Here is a 21,185-nt window from a genome sequence, read left to right as displayed (position 1 = left end):
CTGAGATACAGAGAAATACACGTTGCAGTCATCTCAAAGTACTGAAAATAGCAGCTAACAAAGGCGTAAGGAAGACTCAGTGTCCCTAAGTAAATACTGGTGATAAGTGCCTCCTGTACACATATACTACAATGGGCCAAATCCTATTCTAGAGCTTTTCTTCTGTATCTCCTGCACTTACTATGATCATCAGCCAAGATCCCAATTCTCTGTGAAGTATTAGACCATTTCAGTGATATACAGAGACATTTCAAGAAGTCACCATATCTATGACTCAGAAAGAGATAAGGTAAAGAGGAATGCTGGTCCCACTAAAACAAGGAAACAACCCATGTCAATGGCTCTCAGTCTGTAGCCCAATCAGAAAAGAAATGTGGCCCATCGGACATCCTCAGGGCTATCCAGATAGTATTGGGTGTGGCGCACACAAACACACCGTGGTCCTCAATGGTGAATAGGTGAGGACTGCTGGTCTAATTAGTACTGCAAGGTTAAAAGGATATTAACTTCAACCAGGAAAAGGTACAAAAAAGAGGAAGAGCACAAACAATACTCTGGAAATTAGAAAATAAGGTTACACATGAAACCTCAAATTACAAATAACTGTTTATCAGTTACCGTGAGGCTGGCAGACCATGTGCCAGCTTTTGACAAGTCTTTAGGCACCAACTGAGCATTGACAAGTTCATTATTGGTCACCAGTATAATTTCACCTGTGCATTACTATGGTTAAGATTGGTATTGGACTTAAAACCAGATGTTTAGATATTATGAAATGTTGGTATGTTGCTGCATGCAGTGATCTCATACAATGTATCACAAATATTATTCTTAAGTTTTTGTTTTATGACTAAAAAATGTTGGCTCAAACTTTGAAGACAGTCAGAAAGGACTGCCTCCTAACCATCAAGAAGGCCTACCAAAACAAAATGAGTTATCATGGGGCATCACAATGCAAAGATTTGCCCATTCACACTCATGAAGAAAGAAAGGTTACTCACCGTAGTAACGGTGGTTCTTCGAGATGTGTCCCCGTGGGTGCTCCACATTAGGTGTCGGGCTCGCCCGGCGCCGCAGATCGGATCTTCCAAGCAGTTTCTGCCGGACCGCGCATGCGCCGGTGCGCGCCGCTCCCCCGCGCGCTCCCGGCCATGTGCGCGATCCGGTCCCCGCCAGTTCCTTGACCAACCGCCTCGGATGCTCCTGCAAAACACTAAACAGAGATCCGGAGCGGGGAGGATGGGCGGGTAGTGGAGCACCCACGGGGACACATCTCGAAGAACCACCGTTACTACGGTGAGTAACCTTTCTTTCTTCTTCGAGTGTCCCCGTGGGTGCTCCACATTAGGTGACTACCCAGCAGTAACCCAAGATAGGAGGTGGGTAATCGGATTATGTGCAGCTTGTCCCCGAGAGGACCGCTGCCGAGAGACGGGTATCCTCTTGGAATACCCTGTGAAGGGCGTAATGTTTGGCGAAGGTGTCACAGGATGACCAGGTCGCCACTCTGCAAATGTCTTTTAGCGCAACGCCCTTGAAAAAAGGCTGTTGATGCTGCCACCGCCCTAGTGGAATGAGCCCTGGGTGTGGCCAGTAAAGGAGTCTTTTTGAGTTTGTAGCACATTTTTATGCAAGATACGATGTGCTTAGAGATTCTCTGCGAAGAGAGACATTCTCCTTTTGATTTGGGAGCGATAGAGACTAGGAGCCTATCCGTTCTCCGGAAGGACTTGGTCCTGTCCATATAGAAAGCTAGCGCCTGCTCACGTCCAGGAGGTGTAGGCGCACCTCTTTGTTAGAGTTATGAGGCTTTGGATAAACAAGGGTAAACAATAGGTTCGTTAGTATGAAACTCAGAAAGAAACTTTAGGAACAAAGGCTGGATGCAGCCGTATGGTTACCGCCTCCTTGGAAAAACAGCGCAGGGCGGCGTTGCCATAACTGCCTCAAGCTCGCTCACCCTGCGAGCTGACGTGATTGCGAGAAGAAAGGTCGTCTTCATCATAAGGAGGCGGAGGGAAACCGTGGCCAAAGGCTCAAACGGTGGTCCCCTTTTCGCATTAAGCACCAGGTCCGAGTTCCACAGAGGTGGAAGCGGTTTCTGAGGGGGGTATAGGCTTACCAGCCCTTTGAAGAACCTGGTAACCATGGGATGGGCGAACACCGTGTGCCCTTCCTCTTCGTGTCTGAACACCAAAATGGCGGCCAGGTGGACCTGAAACGAGGATAGCGAGAGTCCTCCTCTCTTGAGGTCCAGTAAATACTCTAATATCACAGCCATAGGCACCGAAAGGGGGCTAGCTGTTTTGTAGAACACCATGCCGTAAAGCGAGTCCATTTCTGCTTGAAGGTCTTCCTGGTGGAAGTCCTCCTGCTACTTTCTAGGACTTGCTGCACTTCCTCCGTACATGTGCTCTCTAGGGAGCTGAGCCATGGATTAACCACGTTTGTAGTCGCAGGCTTTGGGGGTGCGGATGCACTATGGACCCCTGGGCTTGCGTGAGCAGATCCCGCGCCACCGGAGGGGACATCGGTGGCCGGTCCGACATGCGCAGGAATAGGGGGAACCATTGCTGTCGATCCCACGTTGGGACTATCGGGATCATTCAGGTTCCTTCCCTCCTGGCTTTCTGCAACACTTTGTGGATGAGCACTGTGGGAGGGAAAGCGTAAAGCAGGGGGCCCCTCCATGAGATCGCGAAGGCATCCCTCAGGGACCCCCGTCCCAGTCCTGCCCTGGAGTAGAATCGTGGGCACTTCTTGTTGTGCTGAGTAGCAAACAGGGTCTATCTGGGGAAAAACCCCATGCGTGGAAAAATCGGTTGCAGCAGATCGGGACGGATCTGCCACTCGTGCGTGAGTGCGAAACGCCTGCTCAGCTGGTCTGCCTTCACATTGCGAGCGCCTGGTAAGTACTAGGCTTTCAAGGTTACATTGTTGGCGGTGCAGCAGTTCCACAACCGGACTGCTTCTACACATAAGGCACGGGACCGAGCTCCTCCTTGCCGATTTATATAAAACATGGTGGAGGTATCGTCTGTACTGATCCCGACTACCTTGCCTTTCAGTTGGTCTCGAAAGTGTCTGCAGGCGTTGAACACTGCTTTGAGCTCCAGTATATTTGTGTGCAGTGACTGCTCCATAGAGGACCACAGCCCTTGCGTCACCTCTTCGCCCATGTGTGCTCCCCACCCTATGAGGGGGGCATCTGTAGTAAGAAAAACCAATACGTGTGGTTGGTGGAAGGGTACCCTTGTTAGCAGGTTCTCGGGGTTTACCCACCATTGCAGGGATTTGCGCACCTCCGTTGTGGGCGACGCCATCCTGTGAACAGTGTGTGCTGCCGGTTTGTATACGCTCGCCAGCCAATGCTGCATGCTGCGCATGTGTAACCTGGCGTTCTGTTCTACGAAACGTTGCTGCTGCCATGTGGCCCAGCGGCTGTAAGCACGTCAGAACCGGCACCATAGGGCTGAAGGTGAAGCCTTGCGCGAGGGAGCCGATGGCCCGAAAGTGAGTCTCTGGTAGATACGCCCTCGCTGTAATAGAATTTATGCGTGCCCCTACGAACTCTATGTCCTGTGTGGGGTCTGTCTTTGATTTTGTCAGATTGATAAGCAGGCCGAGCGAAGAGAACGTGCCTGCTGTGACACATATTATGCGTAGTACCTCCTCCTTTGAGGCCCCTTTGAGTAGGCAGTCATTCAGATACTGGAATATAAATACCCCCTGTCTGTGCAGGTAGGCTGACACCACTGCCAAGGTCTTGGTGAAGACTCTGGGGGCTGAGGAGAGCCCAAACGGTAGGACCTTGTAAGTCGAGGGCTGCGAACCAATCTCCATCGTCTAGTGCCGTAAGGATGGAGGCGTTTGTGATCATCCGAAAATGTTGCTTGCGCAGGTACCGGTGAGGCCTCGAAAATCTAAGATGGACCTCCCCGTGAGGAAGTACCTCGAGTAGAACCCTCTCCCTTGCAGTTGCTCTGGCACTCTTTCCACTGCCCCTACGAGCATGAGATGGTCTACCTCCTGCTTGAGCCTCGCTACATGGGAGGTCTCCTGGAGGTGGGGCCCCGGGTGGAGGTCATGGCGGTGGGAGCAACTGGGAGGGGATGGCGTACCCCGTGGCTATGATCTCCAGCACCCATGTGTCTGTGGTGATCCTTTGCCACTGGTTATAAAATGGTCGGATGATGGCCTTGAGCACTGGTTTCGTGCCCTCTGGAAGCGAGTCCATGAGGGAGGTCAACCTAATGTGGTTGTTGAAATTATGGTTCGCTAGATGCGCTGCATAATTTGCCATTGGCAACAGTAGCGTGGAGGAGGAGTAGACCTTTCTGCCCAACAGCTCTAGCTTTTTGGCATGTTTGTTTATTCCCCCACGTTGCGACGACTCCACCACCAAAGAATTTGGTTGTGGGTGGCTGAACAGGAACTCCATGCCCTTCGTGGGCACGAAGTATTTTTTTTTTTTTTTTTTTCCGCTCTTTTGTGGACAGGCGGAATAGTCGCAGGAGTCTGCCATATCATAGTGGCAGACTCCAAGATTGCGTCATCAGCGGTATTGCTATTTTGGAGGAGGCCGGAGGTCTCAGATTTTTGAGGAGCTTATGGTGTTGCTCTTGCACCTTTGCTGTCTGGAAGCCTTGCGTGAAGGCCACCCTCATAAAACAGCTCTTGGAACTGTTTGAGATCGTCCGGAGGATGGACGCCCCCCGGGGCCGTAGCCTCATCCGGGGAGGAAAGCGAGGAACCGCTGGGGTACGTCTTTCTGGACCCTTCCGATTCCTGCTGATGATGGTACACCCTCTCACTAGAGGTGTGCGAGGAAAAATCTCGGGGTTCCATAACCAGTCCCCCCTGAGATGCTTAAGTCTCTGTCCCCGGTCACAATTGCCCTCGGGGGTACGAGATCGTTCGTAGGGATCTTTCCCTAGTAGATTGCCGATGGTGTCTATGCCCTGCGTGGTAGGGGCGACCACGGCAGTATAAGCACTGGTCTTGGGAAGGTGACCTAGACCACTCCCTTGGTGCATACCCTTTGCGTCTGGGGGAGGGAGACCGTCGAGACCCTGGAGAGAGCGACTTTGCCTAATAGTCCAGCGGTTCAAATCCCAGGAAGGGTGGAGGTGGTCCCAGCCAGGGTGAGGCTGGTTGCAGAAATGGAGAAGGGGGCTCCGGGTAGGCCAAGGGGGGGGGGACCCCTGCCTTCTAGTTGGAGTCTGCAACATAGCGGAGGGCTGTGAGAAAGCAACTACACAGCCCTGTGCGGAGAGGGGCTGCAATGCCTCCTCTTGTGTGCAGTCTTCCCCCTCCCTTGAGGAGGTAACTCCGCCCCTGACATACAGGGGATCCCGGCCCCGTCCGCACCAAGCTCGGCACACTCGAAGTCGGTGCCGCATGTGCGGTGTCCTTCGGTGCCGGCAGGCTGCGTGCCTGCGCACTCTGCACCGCCGGTTTTCCGGGGGTCGGTGGTACCGGCGCTTGTTTAGCCGCCGCCCTGCCTGCGGTGCGGGGCGGCTGGCTGATTATCGAAGGGTGAGCCGCTTGCACGTGGCTCTCCGTGCCGCCGCCGATCAGCTGTTGCTGCGGCTGGGGGCTGCTCGCTCCTCCCATCCCGCTCGTTGTTGCTGCCGGCAGGGATCGGGCTGGGGGGCATACAGGGCATTCCGGCGTCCGCACCGAGCTCGGCACGCTCAAGGGCGGTGCCGCACGTGCGGTGTCCTCCAGTGCCGGCAGGCTACGTGCCTGCGCGCTCTGCACCGCCGGTTCCCCAGGGGTCGGTGCCGCTGCCCGCGGTGCCGCTGGTACCAGCGCTTGTTTAGCCGCCGCCCTGCCTGCGGTGCGGGGCGGCTGGCTGATTATCGGAGGCTGAGCTGCTTCCACGTGGCTCTCCGTGCCGCCGCCGATCAGCTGTTGCTGCGGCTGGGGGCTGCTCGCTCCTCCCGTCCCGCTCACTGTTGCTGCCGGCAGGGATCGGGCTGGGGAGCATACAGGGGATTCCGGCCCCGTCCGCACCGAGCTCGGCACGCTCGAGGGCGATGCCGCATGTGCGGTGTCCTCCGGTGCCAGCAGGCTGCGTGCCTGCGCGCTCTGCACCGCCGGTTTTCTGGGGGTCGGTGCCACTGCCTGCGGTGCCGCCGGTACCGGCGTTTGCTTAGCCGCCGCCCTGCCTGCGGTGCGGGGCGGCTGGCTGAGTATTGGAGGCTGAGCCGTTTCCACGTGGCTCTCCGTGCCGCCGCCGATCAGCTGTTGCTGCGGCTGGGGGCTGCTTGCTCCTCCCGTCCCGCTCGCTGTTGCTGCCGGCAGGGATCGGGCTGGAGATACTTTCCTCCGTTTCTGCGCTGATGGAGTGAGGGAGGCAGCTTTCCTTTTAAGGGCCCCGGAGGGTCCCTCCTGCTGCGGCCGCTCCGGCGCTTCTGGCTGGAGGGCCTTATCAAGAAGCAGCATTTTTTTTTTTTTTTTTTTTTAAAGCCTGAAGAGGACATTGTTGGTGAGTCTTTGAGTTTTTAAGTGGGTACTTAGCACCTTCTTTGTGCCGTTTTCCCCGTCCGATGGCCTGCCTTAGCAGGAGGGCTGATAGCCCTAGCTCCTGGCCTCCGGCGCTTGTTACTGGGACTGGCTGAGCTGTCCCTCTCCTAGCTTGTTCGTTGTTGGTTTGTTTTTTTTTTTTTTTTTTACAAAATAACAACCGGCTAGCTTATAGTAGCCTAAGTGCCTGAAAAAAACTTTAAGAAAAAACAGATAAAGTCGTTGAATACACTACTTGGCCTTAGCCTAGTTGGATTCCGTCTGCAGCCGACGGCGGTTAAGAGGAACTGGCGGGGACCGGATCGCGCACATGGCCGGGAGCGCGCGGGGGAGCGGCGCGCACCGGCGCATGCGCGGTCCGGCAGAAACTGCTTGGAAGATCCGATCTGCGGCGCCGGGCGAGCCCGACACCTAATGTGGAGCACCCACGGGGACACTCGAAGAAGAAGCTAAGATATAAAAAGAGCTGGCAAGAATGTTTTTTCATCTTTTGCCATTTGGACTCTGATGGAACCAGTGCTTTGAAACAGAAGCAGAGATCAGCAGGGTTCACTCTAGAAGACATTCTGAGCTGCAAGTTACTACACTTCTATCACCTTTTAAAACCACAGACTTGCACAAATTTATGTACATATACTTGTCTACTCTAACCTTGTAATAACACTCTTATTTCCTTTTCCAAGTTAACAAATCTTCAATTAGTGTATTATAGGACTGGCTGCAAGCATTATCTGGGATGTGACATGTAAGATACCAATTGACCTGAGTAAGTTACTAGTTTCTTGAGAATAGGAGCAACACAAGTATTTTGTGATCTTTGGTATAATACAGTAACCAACTATCATTAAGTGGTAAGTGAGGGATAAGATAGACTGGATTGTCCAAGGGGACTGTCTGGGACTCCACTGTAAGGGCAGGTCTAGTCCAGAAAAGATATTTGACCTCAGATGCTCAATTCCAGCTATGAGAATTGCGTAGCTGGAGTCAAATGCTTTAAGTCAAATTTTTGACGTGGCCACACTGCAAAAGGTCAATAGGAGAAACTCTCCCACTGACTTCCCTTACTTCTCACAACAGTATTGCAGAGGATGGGGACTCCCTCAGCATTCGATTTAGTGTGTTCCTACTATGCTCACTAAATCAAACACTGGAAGATTGATCACAGCAGCATCAATCTTCCACTTGGTGTTAGCAAGCCCTAAGCAAGTTATAGAGCTTTACAAGTTAATGTTTATGGCTTGGATAATGAAATCTAATTAAAAACATACAACTAGCTTGGAGCCTGTGCCTTGCTCTCTGAGAAGGACACAATCAGGTGAGAGCCAGTCCAGACAATATGATAATAACTATTTTCAGAACTAGCTGAAACTAGAAGTCTATCCACAAATTTTGCACATCTTTATAGTGTCAGTAAGTCATTAAACTGAGAGAGAGAAGTTACTCACCTGTAGTAATGATGGTTCTTCGAGATGTGTCCCCGTGGGTGCTCCACAATAGGTGTCGTGCTCGCCCGGCGCCGCAGATCGGAAATCTTCCAGCAGTTTCTCCTGGATCGCGCATGCGCTGGTGCGTGCCGCTCCCCTGCGCACCCCCGGCCGCGCACACGATCCGGTCCCCACCAGTTCCTTGACCAACCGCCTCGGATGCTCCTGAAAAACACTAGACAGAGATCCGAAGCAGGGAGGATGGGCGGGTGGTGGAGCACCCTCGGGGACACATCTCAAAGAACCATCGTTACTACGGGTGAGTAACTTCTCTTTCTTCTTCGAGTGGTCCCTGTGGGTGCTCCACAATAGCTGACTACCCAGCAGTAACCCAAGTAAGGAGGTGGGTAATCGGTTTATGTGCAGCTTGCCCCTGAGAGGACTGCTGTTGAGAGGCGGGTATCCTCTTCGAATACCAGAGGCAGCGCATAATGCTTGGCGAAGGTGTCATAGGATGACCAGGTCGCCGCTCTACAGATGTCTTTTAACGCGATGCCCTTGAAGAAGGCTGTTGATGCCGCCACCGCCCTGGTGGAGTGAGCCCTGGGCGGGGCCAGCAAAGGAGCATTTTGAAGCTCGTAACACATTTTTATACAGGACACAATGTGCTTAGAGATTCTCTGTGAAGAGAGACCTTCTCCTTTTGACCTGGGAGGGAGAGAGACTAGGAGCCTGTCCGTTTTCCGGAAGGACTTAGTTCTGTCTATGTAGAAGGCCAACACCCTCCTCACATCCAGGAGATGCAGGCGTGCCTCCTTGCCGGAGCTGTGAGGCTTTGGGTAAAAAGAGGGTAAAACTATTGGCTTGTTAAGATTGGACTCCGAAGAGACTTTTGGAACAAAGGCTGGGTGCAGCCTTAAGGTTACTGCCTCCTTTGAGAATACTGTGCAGTGCGGTGTTGCCATCACTGCCGCGAGCTCACTCACCCTGCAGGCTGACGTAGTTGCAAGGAGGAAGGTTGTTTTTTCTTTTTTTTTTTTTTTCGTAAGGAGACGTATGGGAACTGTGGCTAATGGTTCAAAAGGTGGACCCAATAACGTGCTGAGCACCAAGTCCAAATTCCACGATGGTGGAAGCGGTTTCTGAGGGGGTACAGGTTTACCAGCCCCTTCAAGAACCTGGTAATGATAGGATGGGCGAATACCGTGGGTCCTTCCTCTGTATGCCGAAAGGCTGATATAGCGGCGAGGTGGACCTTTGGCGAGGATAGAGAAAACCCGCCTCTCTTGAGGTCCAATAAGTATTCTAGTATTACAGGTATAGGAACGTCAAGGGGAGCTAACTGCTTGGCGGAACACCAGGCTGTGAATCGAGTCCATTTCTGCTTGTAAGTCCTCCTGGTGGAGGTCCTTCGGCTACATTCCAGGACTTGTTGTACTCCCTCCGTACACATGCTCTTTACAGAGCTGAGCCATGGATTAGCCATGCTTGTAGGTGCAGACCCTGAGGGTGCGGGTGCACTATGGACCCCTGAGCCTGCATGAGTAAGTCTGGCGCCACCGGTAGAGGGAGCGGTGGGCGGTCTGACATGCGCAAAAGCAAGGGAAGCCATTGCTGCCGATCCCAAGCGGGACTATGAGTATCATGCGAGCTCTCTCCCTTCTGTCTGTGCAAGACCTTGTGGCAAACAGATCGATCTGGGGAAACCCCCATGTATGAATTATGCGCCGTAGCAGATCGGAGCGGATCTGCCATTCGTGCGTGATTGTGAAGTGCCTGCTCAGCTGATCTGCTTTCATGGTGTGAGTGCCCGGCAAGTACGAGGCTTTCAACGTTATGTTGTTGGCGATGCACCAATTCTACAATTGGACTGCTTCCGCACATAGGGCGCGGGATCGTGCTCCTCCTTGTTGATTGATGTAAAACGTAGTGGAGGTATTGTCGGTATTGAATCCTGACTACTTTGCCATGTAGGTAATCTCGAAAATGTTTGCAGGCATTGAACACTGCTCTGAGCTCCAGCATGGTTATGTGCAGTGTCTGTTCCGCAGGGGACCATAGCCCTTGCGTTACCTTGTCGCCGATGTGCGCTCCCCATCCTATGTGGGAGGCGTCGGTAGTAAGAAAAAATAGAAATTTGTGGTTGGTGAAAAGGCACCCCCCCTGGCAGATTCTTAGGGTTTTCCCACCACACCAGGGATCTGCGCACCTCTGTTGTGGGCGACACCATCCTGTGGACAGTGTGGGATGCCGGTTTGTAAACACTCGCCAGCCAATGCTGCAGGCTTCACATGTGCAACCTGGCATTCTGTACCACAAACGTCGCTGCCGCCATGTGGCCCAGCAGCTGTAAGCACATTAAGACCGGCACCGTGGGGCTGTATGTGATGACTTGCACCAGCGAACTGATGGCGCGGAAGCGGGCGTCGGGTAGGTACACCCTTGCTGTGATAGAGTTTATATGTGCCCCTATGAACTCTATATGTTGTGTGGGTTCGGACTTTGACTTTGCGAGGTTGATGACTAGGCCCAGCGAAGAAAACGTGTCCGCTGTGACGCGTATCATGTGTGAGACCTCTGCCTTTGAGGCCCCTTTTAGCAGACAGTCGCCCAGATATGGGAAAAATAAACTCCCCCTGTCTGTGCAGGTAGGCTGACACCACTGCCAGGGTTTTGGTAAAGACTCTGGGGGCCGAGGAGAGGCCAAACGGAAGAACCCTGTACTGGAAGCGCTCCTGGCCAACCGTGAAGCGGAGGAAGCGTCTGTGTGCCGGGTGGATTGTAATATGAAAGTAAGCATCTTGTAAGTCAAGTGCTGCAACCCAGTCTCCATCGTCCAGTGCCGTGAGTATCAAGGCAACTGTGATCATCCGAAACCGTTGCTTGCACAAGTAACGGTTGAGGCCCCGAAGATCTAAGATGGGCCTCCAGTCTCCTGTTTTCTTCTCTGGTAGGAAGTAGCGTGAATAAAAACCTTCCCCTGGAATTATTCCGGCACTCCTTCCACCTCCCCTATGAACATAAGGTGATTCACCTTCTGCTTGAGCCACGCCTCGTGGCAGTGTCCCTGAGGTGAGGCCTGGTGGGAGGCTTTGTCGGTGGGAGCGACTGGAAGGGGATCGCGTAACCCGTGTCTATGATCTCCAGCACCCATTTGTCTGTGGTGATCTTTTGCCACTGGGAGTGGAACGGTCTGAGGCGATGATGGAACATGAGATGAGAATGGCATTGAGCGAGGGTATTGATAGTACAGCCCCTGACATACCCATCAAACTTGTTGCCTTTGGGCCTGACCCGAGGGCGTACGGCTTTGTTGAGAACGTCTCCTAGGAGTTCTGTACTGTTGCTGCTGTTGATAGAGCCCTTGGCCGTAGCCCCGTTGATATTGAGCACACTGTGGTTGTAAGCGTAGCATGTTTGCTGAGGATAAAATTTTTCCCTCCTGCATGGGGGAGTATAAATGCCCAAGGTTCTAAGTGTAGCTCTCGAGTCCTTACTGGAGTGAGGGACCGAGTCAGCTGAGTCTGCAAACAGCTTTTGTGTATCAAAGGGAAGGTCCACGATCTTCGCTTGTAGGTCCCTCGGGATACCCGACGTCTGGGGCCAGGATTCTCTAAACGTGACCACTGCTGTAGCCGTTGAACGTGCCGCTGTGTCCGCCACGTCCAGGGCAACCTGGACTCCCATCCGTGATGCTGCGTAGCCCTCTTGAATAATCGCCTTTAACACCGGCTTTTTGTCTTCCGGAAGTGAATCCATGAGAGGAGTAAGCCTGGAGTAATTATCAAAATTATGGTTTGCTAGGTGTGCCCATAATTTGCCATTCTCAATAGCAGGGTAGAATAGGAGTATACCTTCCTGCCAACCAGCTCTAGCTTCTTAGCATCTTTGTCCGATCCCCCCGATTTGTACTGAGAAGCCTTTGACCTCTGCTGGGACAACTCGACCACCAAAGAATTTGGTTGTGGGTGACTGAAAAGGAACTCCATGCCCTTTGCTGGGACGAAGTACTTCTTATCCGCTCTCTTGTTCGTAGGCGGAACAGAGGCCGGAGTCTGCCATATAGTAATGGCTGACTCCAGAATGGCTTCGTCCAGCGAAATAGCAATTTTGGACGAAGCTGGGGGGTCTCAAATTTTCCAGGAGTTTGTGATGTTTCTCCTGCACCTCTGCCGTTTGAATGTCTTGCGTGAAAGCCACCCTTTTAAGCAGCTCCTGAAACTGTTTAAGGTCATCCGGGGGAGAGACATCCCCGGGGCCATGGCCTCATCTGGGGAGAATGAGGAGGAACCACTAGGGTAAACCGCCCTTGAACCCTCGGGCTCCTGCGGTCAATGATACACTTGCTCGCTGGAGGATTGTGAAGAAAAGTCTCAGGGTTCTAAAATTAACTCCCCTTGAGATAACTGTGTTTCCTACCCCCGATCGGGAGTGCCCACGGGGGTATTGAGCGGCCGGGGAGGACCTGCCCCTGGGTGTAGGCCTGTGGTGTCTGTGTCCAGCATGATAAGGATGACCATGGCAGCATGGGCAAGGGTCCGGGGATGGAGACCTAGACCACTCACGGGGTGTGTACCCCCGATGTCTGGGAGAGCGAGACCTCCGCGACGACACAGATAGAGGTGAAACTGGCTTGTGATAGTACTCCAGGGGATCCAATCCCAGAAATGGTGAAGGTGGCCAAGCCATGGTGACATTGGTTGGAGGAACGGAGAAGGAGGTTCCGGATCGGCCGGTGGAGACACAGGCCTTCGGTGCGGCGTGTGTATCACAGGGGGAGGGCTTGGTGCTAACAGCAGCGCAGCCCTGTCCGGAGATGGACTGCGGTGCCGGGCTTTTGATTTTGCCTTGCCCCTCCCCTGCGGGGCCGGCACCACCACCTTCCGTGCCGGGAATCTCGGCCCCGCTGTCAGTACCACGCTCGGCACCATCAGCTGCGGTGCCGCGCGGGTATCCTCCTCCGGTGCCTGCAGGATCCGTGCCTGGCGCCCCTGCACCGTTGGTGCCGCGGGGGCCGGTGCCGCCTGTGGCGGTGCCGCCGGGTCCGGCGCTTGCCTCGCTGACGCTCTAGGCGCCGCGCGTGCCGGCTGTTGTATAACCGGAGGCTCAGCCTCTGCCACATGCGCTGCCGTGCTGCCGCTTGCCTGAGTATGCGGCTGGGGGCTGTGTGCTCCGCTCGTCCTGCTCGCTGCAAACGCCGGCAAGGATCGAGCCAGGGAGAGTTTCCTCCGTTTCTGCACTGAGGGGGTCAGAGAAAACTGCGCTCCTCTTATGCAACCCAGAGGGCCCTTCTGGGTGAGGCTTCTCCGGCAAGTCTGGCTGGAGAGCCTTATCAACAAGAGCATTTTATGCCTCATCACTCTGTCCTTCCTGGCCCTGGCTGTGAGCTTAGCACAGTGAGAACACTTCTGGGTAGCCTGTGATTCCCCCAGGCATCGGATGCATTCGCTATGCCCCATGGAGGCCAGCATAGCTTCACGGCATGACTCATGCTTTTTAAAACCTGAAGAGGCCATTGCGGTGAGTCCTTTACTGTTAATAGGGTACTTAGCACTTAATCCGTGCCTTTCCACCCCAAATAGTGATCACCGGGCGGCCTAAATGGCCTTCACGTCCGCTCTTCTCTTCTCCGCTCCTCTCTTTTTTCTTTTCTTTTTTTTTTTGCTGATATTCTCTTTGTCTTTGCTTTCTCTCTCTTTTTTTTTTTTTAATAACCAAAACAACAAATGACATGTAGAAAAAAAATCACTATTTAATCTGACTCTGGCCTTAGCCTGAGTAGATTCCGTCTGCAGCCGATGGTGGCTGAGAAGGAACTGGCGGGGACCGGATCGCGAGCGCAGCTGGGGGCGCACAGGGGGGCGGTGCGCGCCAGTGCATGCGCGATCCAGGAGAAACTGCTGGAAGATTTCCGATCTGCGGCGCCGGGCGAGCCCGACACCTATTGTGGAGCACCCACGGGGACCACTCGAAGAAGAAGTGATTTTGTTGGACTATTGTACTCTTACCACCAGAGAGACATACAGCACTGTAGTATTTAAATTGGTGTTGCACCTTTAAACCAAAATATTCCTAACTTAGCACTGCTACAGCAAACTGCTACTGCCTTCTTTACAACAATAAGCAGCTATTGGAAAATGCACACCTTTTTCATCTCTTCACTATAAATCACCAGCCTAAGGATAATTATTCTAGACATTTCCACATAAGTATGTAGAATATTTAGTTTAAATTTGTTGTCATACTATGTTGTACACAGGGCTATGAACCTTGTAGGACTGCACAAAAACTTAAGTCAAACATACTTAATGTAGACAAACTACAAAAATAAATGGAAATAAATGGATTCATTTTTTCATCCACATGTTAAAGACTTCTTAATTTTTTATAACTGTTTCCATATTACATCCAACGTGCAAAACGTTGATACAAAATTATGCTTTCCTGGGTATATTTTTGTAACAATAAAACAGTAACTTAAGAAGTAACAAGTATATTCCATAAATATTCAATACAGTAATGAAATACACACACACACAAACACTCTTTCACTCTCTCTCTAACATCACCAACTTCTCAGAACACTTGGAGTAACCAAGAATTTCACTGTGGCTAATAAAAATGTAACTCAAATGAAAGAACTCAATCAACATTTCCTTTTGAGCAAATCTCATTTAAATTACACCTGACTATTAAGGTATTTTTCAAAAGCCCTCCAAGATTAAAATTAAAACCTTCTTAATAAGATGGTAAGTACATGCAAAGTTACTACACTCTCGATCAGAATTTTAATACAAAATAGCCAATAAAGAACTGGTTTCCCTACTGACTAGCTTACTTAGAGAAAAGCTTACAAAATTAAATGTTATTACTTTTTCAGGGTCATACAGTGCCAATTCAATGATCAGTAGAAAATGAAGTCAAACTTGCTTTTTATATTGTCAAATTTCACTTAAATTGGACAGGTATTAAATAAAAGGCATATGAAATCACACTATGTAAATATAAATGCAGATATACTGTTTTTGAAAACAGAGTCAAGACTTTTATATTATTCAATTGTCATTTAAATCAAATAGCTAAGACTCAGGTGAATCATCTAATTTTTTTCTTCTGCAGGTTCACTCCACTTTTTCTTTTGACTGTTCAAAAATTAAACTATATTGCCATAATCATAACAGATGTTCCAAGACTGGTCTGACAGCTACCTCCATGAGTTAAGCCTTCTAACAAATGTCTCTGGCCTTTTGTGCGCATGGTCTGAAGCCTCTACTGATCTGGCACTACTTCTGCATGGGAATCATCAGCCATCAAAAAAACCAAATAGAATGTTAGAAGTCATTAAAAAAGGGATAAAGACAGAGAATATCTTATTGCTTCTATATAACTCCATTGCACCCCCACATCTCGAACACCACATGCAGATGTAGTCACCTCACCTCAAAAAGATTCCTTAGCACTGGAAAAGTTTGGAAAAGGGCAACAAAAATGATTACAGGTTTGGAAAGAGTGTCATATGAGGAGAGATTTAAAAAAAGACTGATTTGGAATAAATAAAAAGAAGTGTTTCTTCATGCAACACTCAGTCAACCTGCGGAACTCCTTGCTGCAGAATGTTGTGAAGACCACGACTTTAACAGAGGTCCAAAAAAGAACTAGATAAATTCATGGAGGAGGGATCCATCAATGGCTGTTAGCCATGATGGGTAGGAATGGTGTTCTCTGACTAGTGTTTCCCAGACTTTTCGGTAACACTTCACACTTCAATGAGACAAACAATTCCACAACACATCTACTTTTTTCATCTGAATCAATTGCTTATAAACACCACATTTAGCTACATTTATGACGGTTATGGTCTCACTAGGGAGGTTTGCACCATAGTAGTGCATACAACCAGCTAAACAAGGATAAAATGCATAAATGTTTCATATCCACCACAAAATACACCCTCTTTGTCAGGGGCAGGTCTGGGGGCAGGGAACACCAGGTGGGCCCAGGCTCTCTCCCTCCTTATCAGCTGTAGTGAAGGGAGCTTCTGATCTGGAACTTCCTCCTGGTCTGTTCTTCCCAGGCTACATGGAGAGTGGCACTGTGCCCCAACTTCCACATGCATGTTCTCAAGCCTGCCCTTAGCCAACCAACCAGCTCAGAGTCACATAGCACCAGGAGGGGAGGGCAGGGGAATGGAAGGGTGAGGCACAGCCACTGAGAATCCAGAACTGGGTCAAAGGAGGCTCTAGAGTCAGTCCTACAGATACCAATAAGGGAAAAACTCCCAGCAACTGTGTGCATGGTGTGCACTCATCTACAATGGAAGAGACAAGAGCAAGCACTTGAAGACCTGACCACACTGGTCAAAATCGCTGCAGACGGACAACATTCATTTTCAATTGTCTACTTGATTCTGCATTTATGTGTTTCACTCTTACTCTTTCCATCTTTTCTAACCTTGTGTCTCCAGCTAATGATGAAAAAGCAACATCTCTGCAAACGTGAAATGACTGTGTATTAGCTCAGACACAGAGTGTAGTTTCTGTTTTAACAAAATAAAGATGATGAAAAGGCTTGGTCCTTAAAAAAAATGAAATAATGAAATTAAGATTCCCTGAGGCACTCACAAATCTTGAAGAGGTTTGTTTTGCAAAATTTTGTATTCCACTCAACATTTACAACTTGCTTCCATGCTGCCTTCTTCCATTAGCTGCTTTTTAAGACTATAAGCAGGTACTGTTCTCTTTTGGTGTTGCTTCTTCCCCATATTTATGCCATTCCCTGATATTCAAAGTATTGATCTCAAAGTACAAACCAAATCACTCATCAACTTTTCACATGCCTCTTCATCCAAGGGTGAGATTCCCTGGGCTTAGGTTGTCTAACTCTCTTTGACTGTAGCTAATGAATGATACACCTTTCTATCATCCTTTGAATAGCCATGAGCAACCACCTGCACAGCATAACACTGTTCAATAGTAACACAGATAGCTGTGCTAGTCTATATACTATCAAGACAAAAAAGCAGTCCAGTAGCACTTTAAAGACTAACAAAATAATTTATTAGGTGATGAGCTTTTGTGGGACAGACCCACTTCACGAAAGCTCATCACCTAATAAATTATTTTGTTAGTCTTTAAAGTGCTACCGGACTGCTTTTTAGTTTTGATACCATAACACTGGTGTATCTCTATCTCTCTGCAGACAGGAATTGCTGTTTTATGGTTTGGCTTCAATGGTCTTACCAACCACACTGCACATCACTCAGACAAGACTGTGCTGTCTTAGGGACTGAAAATCCCAGCTCTGTCCCTGAGCTAGGTATTCACAAAGAGGAGTGCAGATACGATGTCAGCAAGGATGACAAAATGTGACTGTAGAGTTTTCAGGCAAATTTCTTTATCTTACCAGAAGTGTCTCTACATTTTGGACTTCACATTCATGTACCAAATATCAATCACTTACGTAAAACTGTTAGTATCTCCAAAAAAAAAAAAAGGTGTTAGAAATTATTTTAACCACCATTAATTTTATATTACTGTTTTTAGTGATTAAACATTCATATTCTTTATGAAAAATGTTGGACACTAGGCCTGAAATACTGGGTTACCATTGTTCTTGCGATGAAAGAAGGATACACTGCCAAAAGCCACACAAAATATTACTCAAATATGAAAGGTTAGTCTGCCCTGCTAAGTGCCAGGAAAAGGCCAACCCTGATGATAAGCCAGGTGCAACTGAGGGGAGCACAGATGACCCCTGCATAGTGAGGCTATCCTTAAAGGATGGAGCACTCAGAGGCGAGCTGGGATGGTGAGACAAGGAGATCCCTGAGCAAGGTCTGTGAAGCCCAGAAGGCATAGGCCCAGGAGCCCTCTGGGAAACCATTTCCACTCCAGTTAGCCTGTTTTGGCTGGGAACACCTAGCTAGCCCTTAGAGCAGTGCGTGCCTTCACACAAAGTTTCAAGTGAAAAATACAAGGTCATTTTGTATTCCTTTCTTCTTCTCCCTATCCTCCACACACAGAAAAATAACAGCTATTTTTTAAAGTACAAAAGTTATACCACACCAAAAGACTGCTACATCAGAAATCAGAATTCTGCAGAGAGGAGATTCTGTCAGCAGCTGAGATTTATACACAAAAGACTGGTCAAGCATGGGCTGACAGGTAGACAGAGCTATGTGGTGTGCTAACTTCACAGCTGAAGATTGATGAGATCAATTTTAAAGCTTTTCTGCATTCACCTAAGTAGGCTATAGCTGTCAGTGATTTTCCCGCCACATCCAATGTTTCAAACCATATCTATCTAAAGCTATCACTGTCATTATTTCACGTAACCAACAGAAAACTATTCATTTCATGACAAAGTAGCATTTTACAACATGCAGGTTAGGCAGGGTCTGCATTTACACTGCAGTGTGTGTGTTGATCATATAAAGAAAGACTCATGTTTCCTCCAAAAATTAAATGATTTGAGGACAATTTAATCAAACAAATGCTGAATTGACACATACAATTCAAGCAAATTACAATACATTGGATTACTATCAAATAATTATTTAATTGGCTAAAGTGTGCATACTCAGATTTCTGGGATATTTAAAACTAGAAGGGCTAGAACATACAATTATTGCATTTCAAAAGTTCTGCTCTTTTAAATGATATCTTCAGCAATATTCCTACCTACGGAATCAACAACTCCACAAGAAAAGATGAAAACTTTCAAAAGTTGTCCTTATTTGAAGGATGACCACTTTATAGGTAAACACGTGCTTTTGTCCTGTTCATGAGTACAAATACGACATTTGAGTTTGTATACCCCACAGAACTGCTTTATCAGTACTTACCTGCCATATCAATGGCAAATGGCCGATCTGCTCTCCAGCCGGTGTACCAGCCAACAACTTTGCCGTTTTCCACTATAGGGCGCTCATATCTTCGACCTCCCACCAGCCCCACGGGCCACACAGATACTTTGCGGGTTGTACGCATCTGCAAGAAGGAGGTGGCACAAGGTGATTTCCCTTGTTTTCTCAGGAGATTTTTTGTATGAAATGGGTGAAGTAAAATCTAGACATTCCAGTCAACACAAAGGCTGTGGCAACACTTGGCCAAAACTCTGAAATGGCCACGCTAATAGCCAAATCAAAGAATACTAATGAGGCACTGAATTGAATTCACATGCTGCTGGCCACAGCACTTCAAAAACGTTGATTTTGAACGTTCCCAGCTCAGCACGGCTACACGGGGACCCCGCACATTTTGAAATCCCCTTACTCCCATCAGCTGAGAGGAATAAGGGGATTTTGAAATGTGCGGGGTCCTTTCAAAAAAGGAACCCCGTATAGCCACGCCAAGCCGCGCGTTTGAAAGTGGCCCTTTCGAAGCGCAGCAGCCAGCAGCATGCGAATACTAATGAGGTGCTGAATATTCAGTATTCTTCAATTCTTGGCCATTCTTCAATACTTGGCCACTTCAAAGTTTTGGCCAAGTGTGGCCACAGCCAAAGTGTTTAGAACTCATTCAGGGTGCCCAGATTTCAACCCTTGAGAATTGGTATTTGGAGGCTATGTGTGTACCAAAGTTCTCTCACTATCAACTAGTTTTTCAGATCTCAAGTCACTAGGCACTTCAAGTCTACTGGGAATATTCTGAGGAGAAATAAACTTGCTACCAGAGTTGCTTAAGCTATGAGCCACCAAACCAAAAATATAAAACCACCCAAAACCTATATAATCTCTTCCTCTTTAAAGAAAAGCACAGATGTGCAGGGTTGACTTTTCCTCTGGAAGAGTATTTTTGTTGTCTCAACACGTTTTTTTCTATAAATCCTTAATGCACATGAATCATACCACAGAAGCCTAATCAGGCTAGAATGGAATGTTTATTTTACAGCCTGGTAATAGTCTCTGGAACAGAAATAAATGCTGATTCTGACTGGAAGTGTGCTCTTATGAGATTTGCATAACAGCATGGACTAAGTGTGTTTAAAAAGTGGTCAGTAGAGGACAAAAAGATAGGGCCTCTGTGCCCCCTCTCCTCCTAACTCACTCTGTGGTACATAAAACTTCTTAATTTCAGGCGGTGGGGGAAACAGTAGGGATGATGTTTTTCTTTCATGGATTCATAGATTCCAAAGCCAGAAGGGACCTTTATGATCATCTAGTCAGTCTTACCACCTGTGTAACAAAGGCTATAAAACTTCCCCAAAATAATTTCTGCATATTATGTTTGAGAAGAAAATCCAATCTTTATTTAAAAATTATCAGTGATGGAGAATCTACCACAAACCTTGGTAAGTTGTGTGAATGGCTAAGGTTAATTATTCATGCACTTAAAACATTTACACCTTCTTTCCAGTCTGAATGCATCTAGCTCAGTGGGGCCTGGTCTTGCTTCAATAATCAGCCATCAGATTGCATTATACATGTTAACTGAAAAGCCCATTATTAAATTTCTGCCCACCAGGTAGGTATTTAGAAACTGTTATCAAGTCCCTCTGTTTCCCTCTTCTTTGTTAACTTTAAAATTCAAGGAGCTCAGTCTATCACAATAAGACGTCTTTCTAATCCTTTATCGATCAATCATTCTCATGGCTCTTCTCACAAGCCTCTCAAATTTATTCACATTCTGAAATGGAGGACACAGAATTCCAGTAATGGCCACACTAGTGTCAAATACAGATGTAAAAATCTCTCTGCTTGTGTTTCGGATTCCCTTCTTTATGCTTCTCAACATCGAGTTACCCCTTTTGGTCAAAGAGTTGACGCCTGGTGAGCTCATGTTAATATAATTCTCCACCACAACCCCCAAATGTTTTTCAAGGTCACTGCTTCCCAGGATAGTCTCTCATCGGTAAACATGGCCTACACTGTTTGTTTCTAAATGCACATATTTATAGTTAGCCATATTAAAATGCATATTGTTTGTGCCCATCTTACCCCACAATTCAGATAGTTACCTGTTCTCTTCATTATTTACTACTGCCCCAATTTTTGTATCATCTGCAAATTTTATCAGTGATGAATTACTATTTTCTTCCCAGTCATTAAAAACTGTAAAAAATACAGAGGCAAGAACTAATCCCTGCCACATCCACTAGAAGCACATCTGTTCAATAATGATTCTCCATTTCCAATAAGCTAGTTAGCTAGCTTGGAATTCATTTAATATTTTAACATGCTAATCTGATTTTTTAATCCAAATGTCAGGTGGTAGCAAGTCATATACCTTA

At 48.5% G+C, this 21,185-nt stretch overlaps 1 protein-coding gene across 1 annotated transcript in view; it reads right to left on the bottom strand.

Moving 5' to 3' along the window:
* Positions 1–21,185, bottom strand: part of B3GAT2 (beta-1,3-glucuronyltransferase 2) — a 58,952-nt gene that overhangs the window by 11,949 nt on the left and 25,818 nt on the right. Inside the window, exon 2 of the mRNA XM_074991077.1 lies at positions 18,799–18,943. Coding sequence (XP_074847178.1) covers positions 18,799–18,943 — 145 coding nt within the window. The remainder of the gene's footprint in view (positions 1–18,798; positions 18,944–21,185) is intronic.

Source organism: Carettochelys insculpta, chromosome 3 (genome assembly GCF_033958435.1).
Source record: "Carettochelys insculpta isolate YL-2023 chromosome 3, ASM3395843v1, whole genome shotgun sequence".
NCBI lineage: Eukaryota > Metazoa > Chordata > Testudines > Carettochelyidae > Carettochelys > Carettochelys insculpta.
This window is presented reverse-complemented; position numbering and strand designations above follow the sequence as displayed.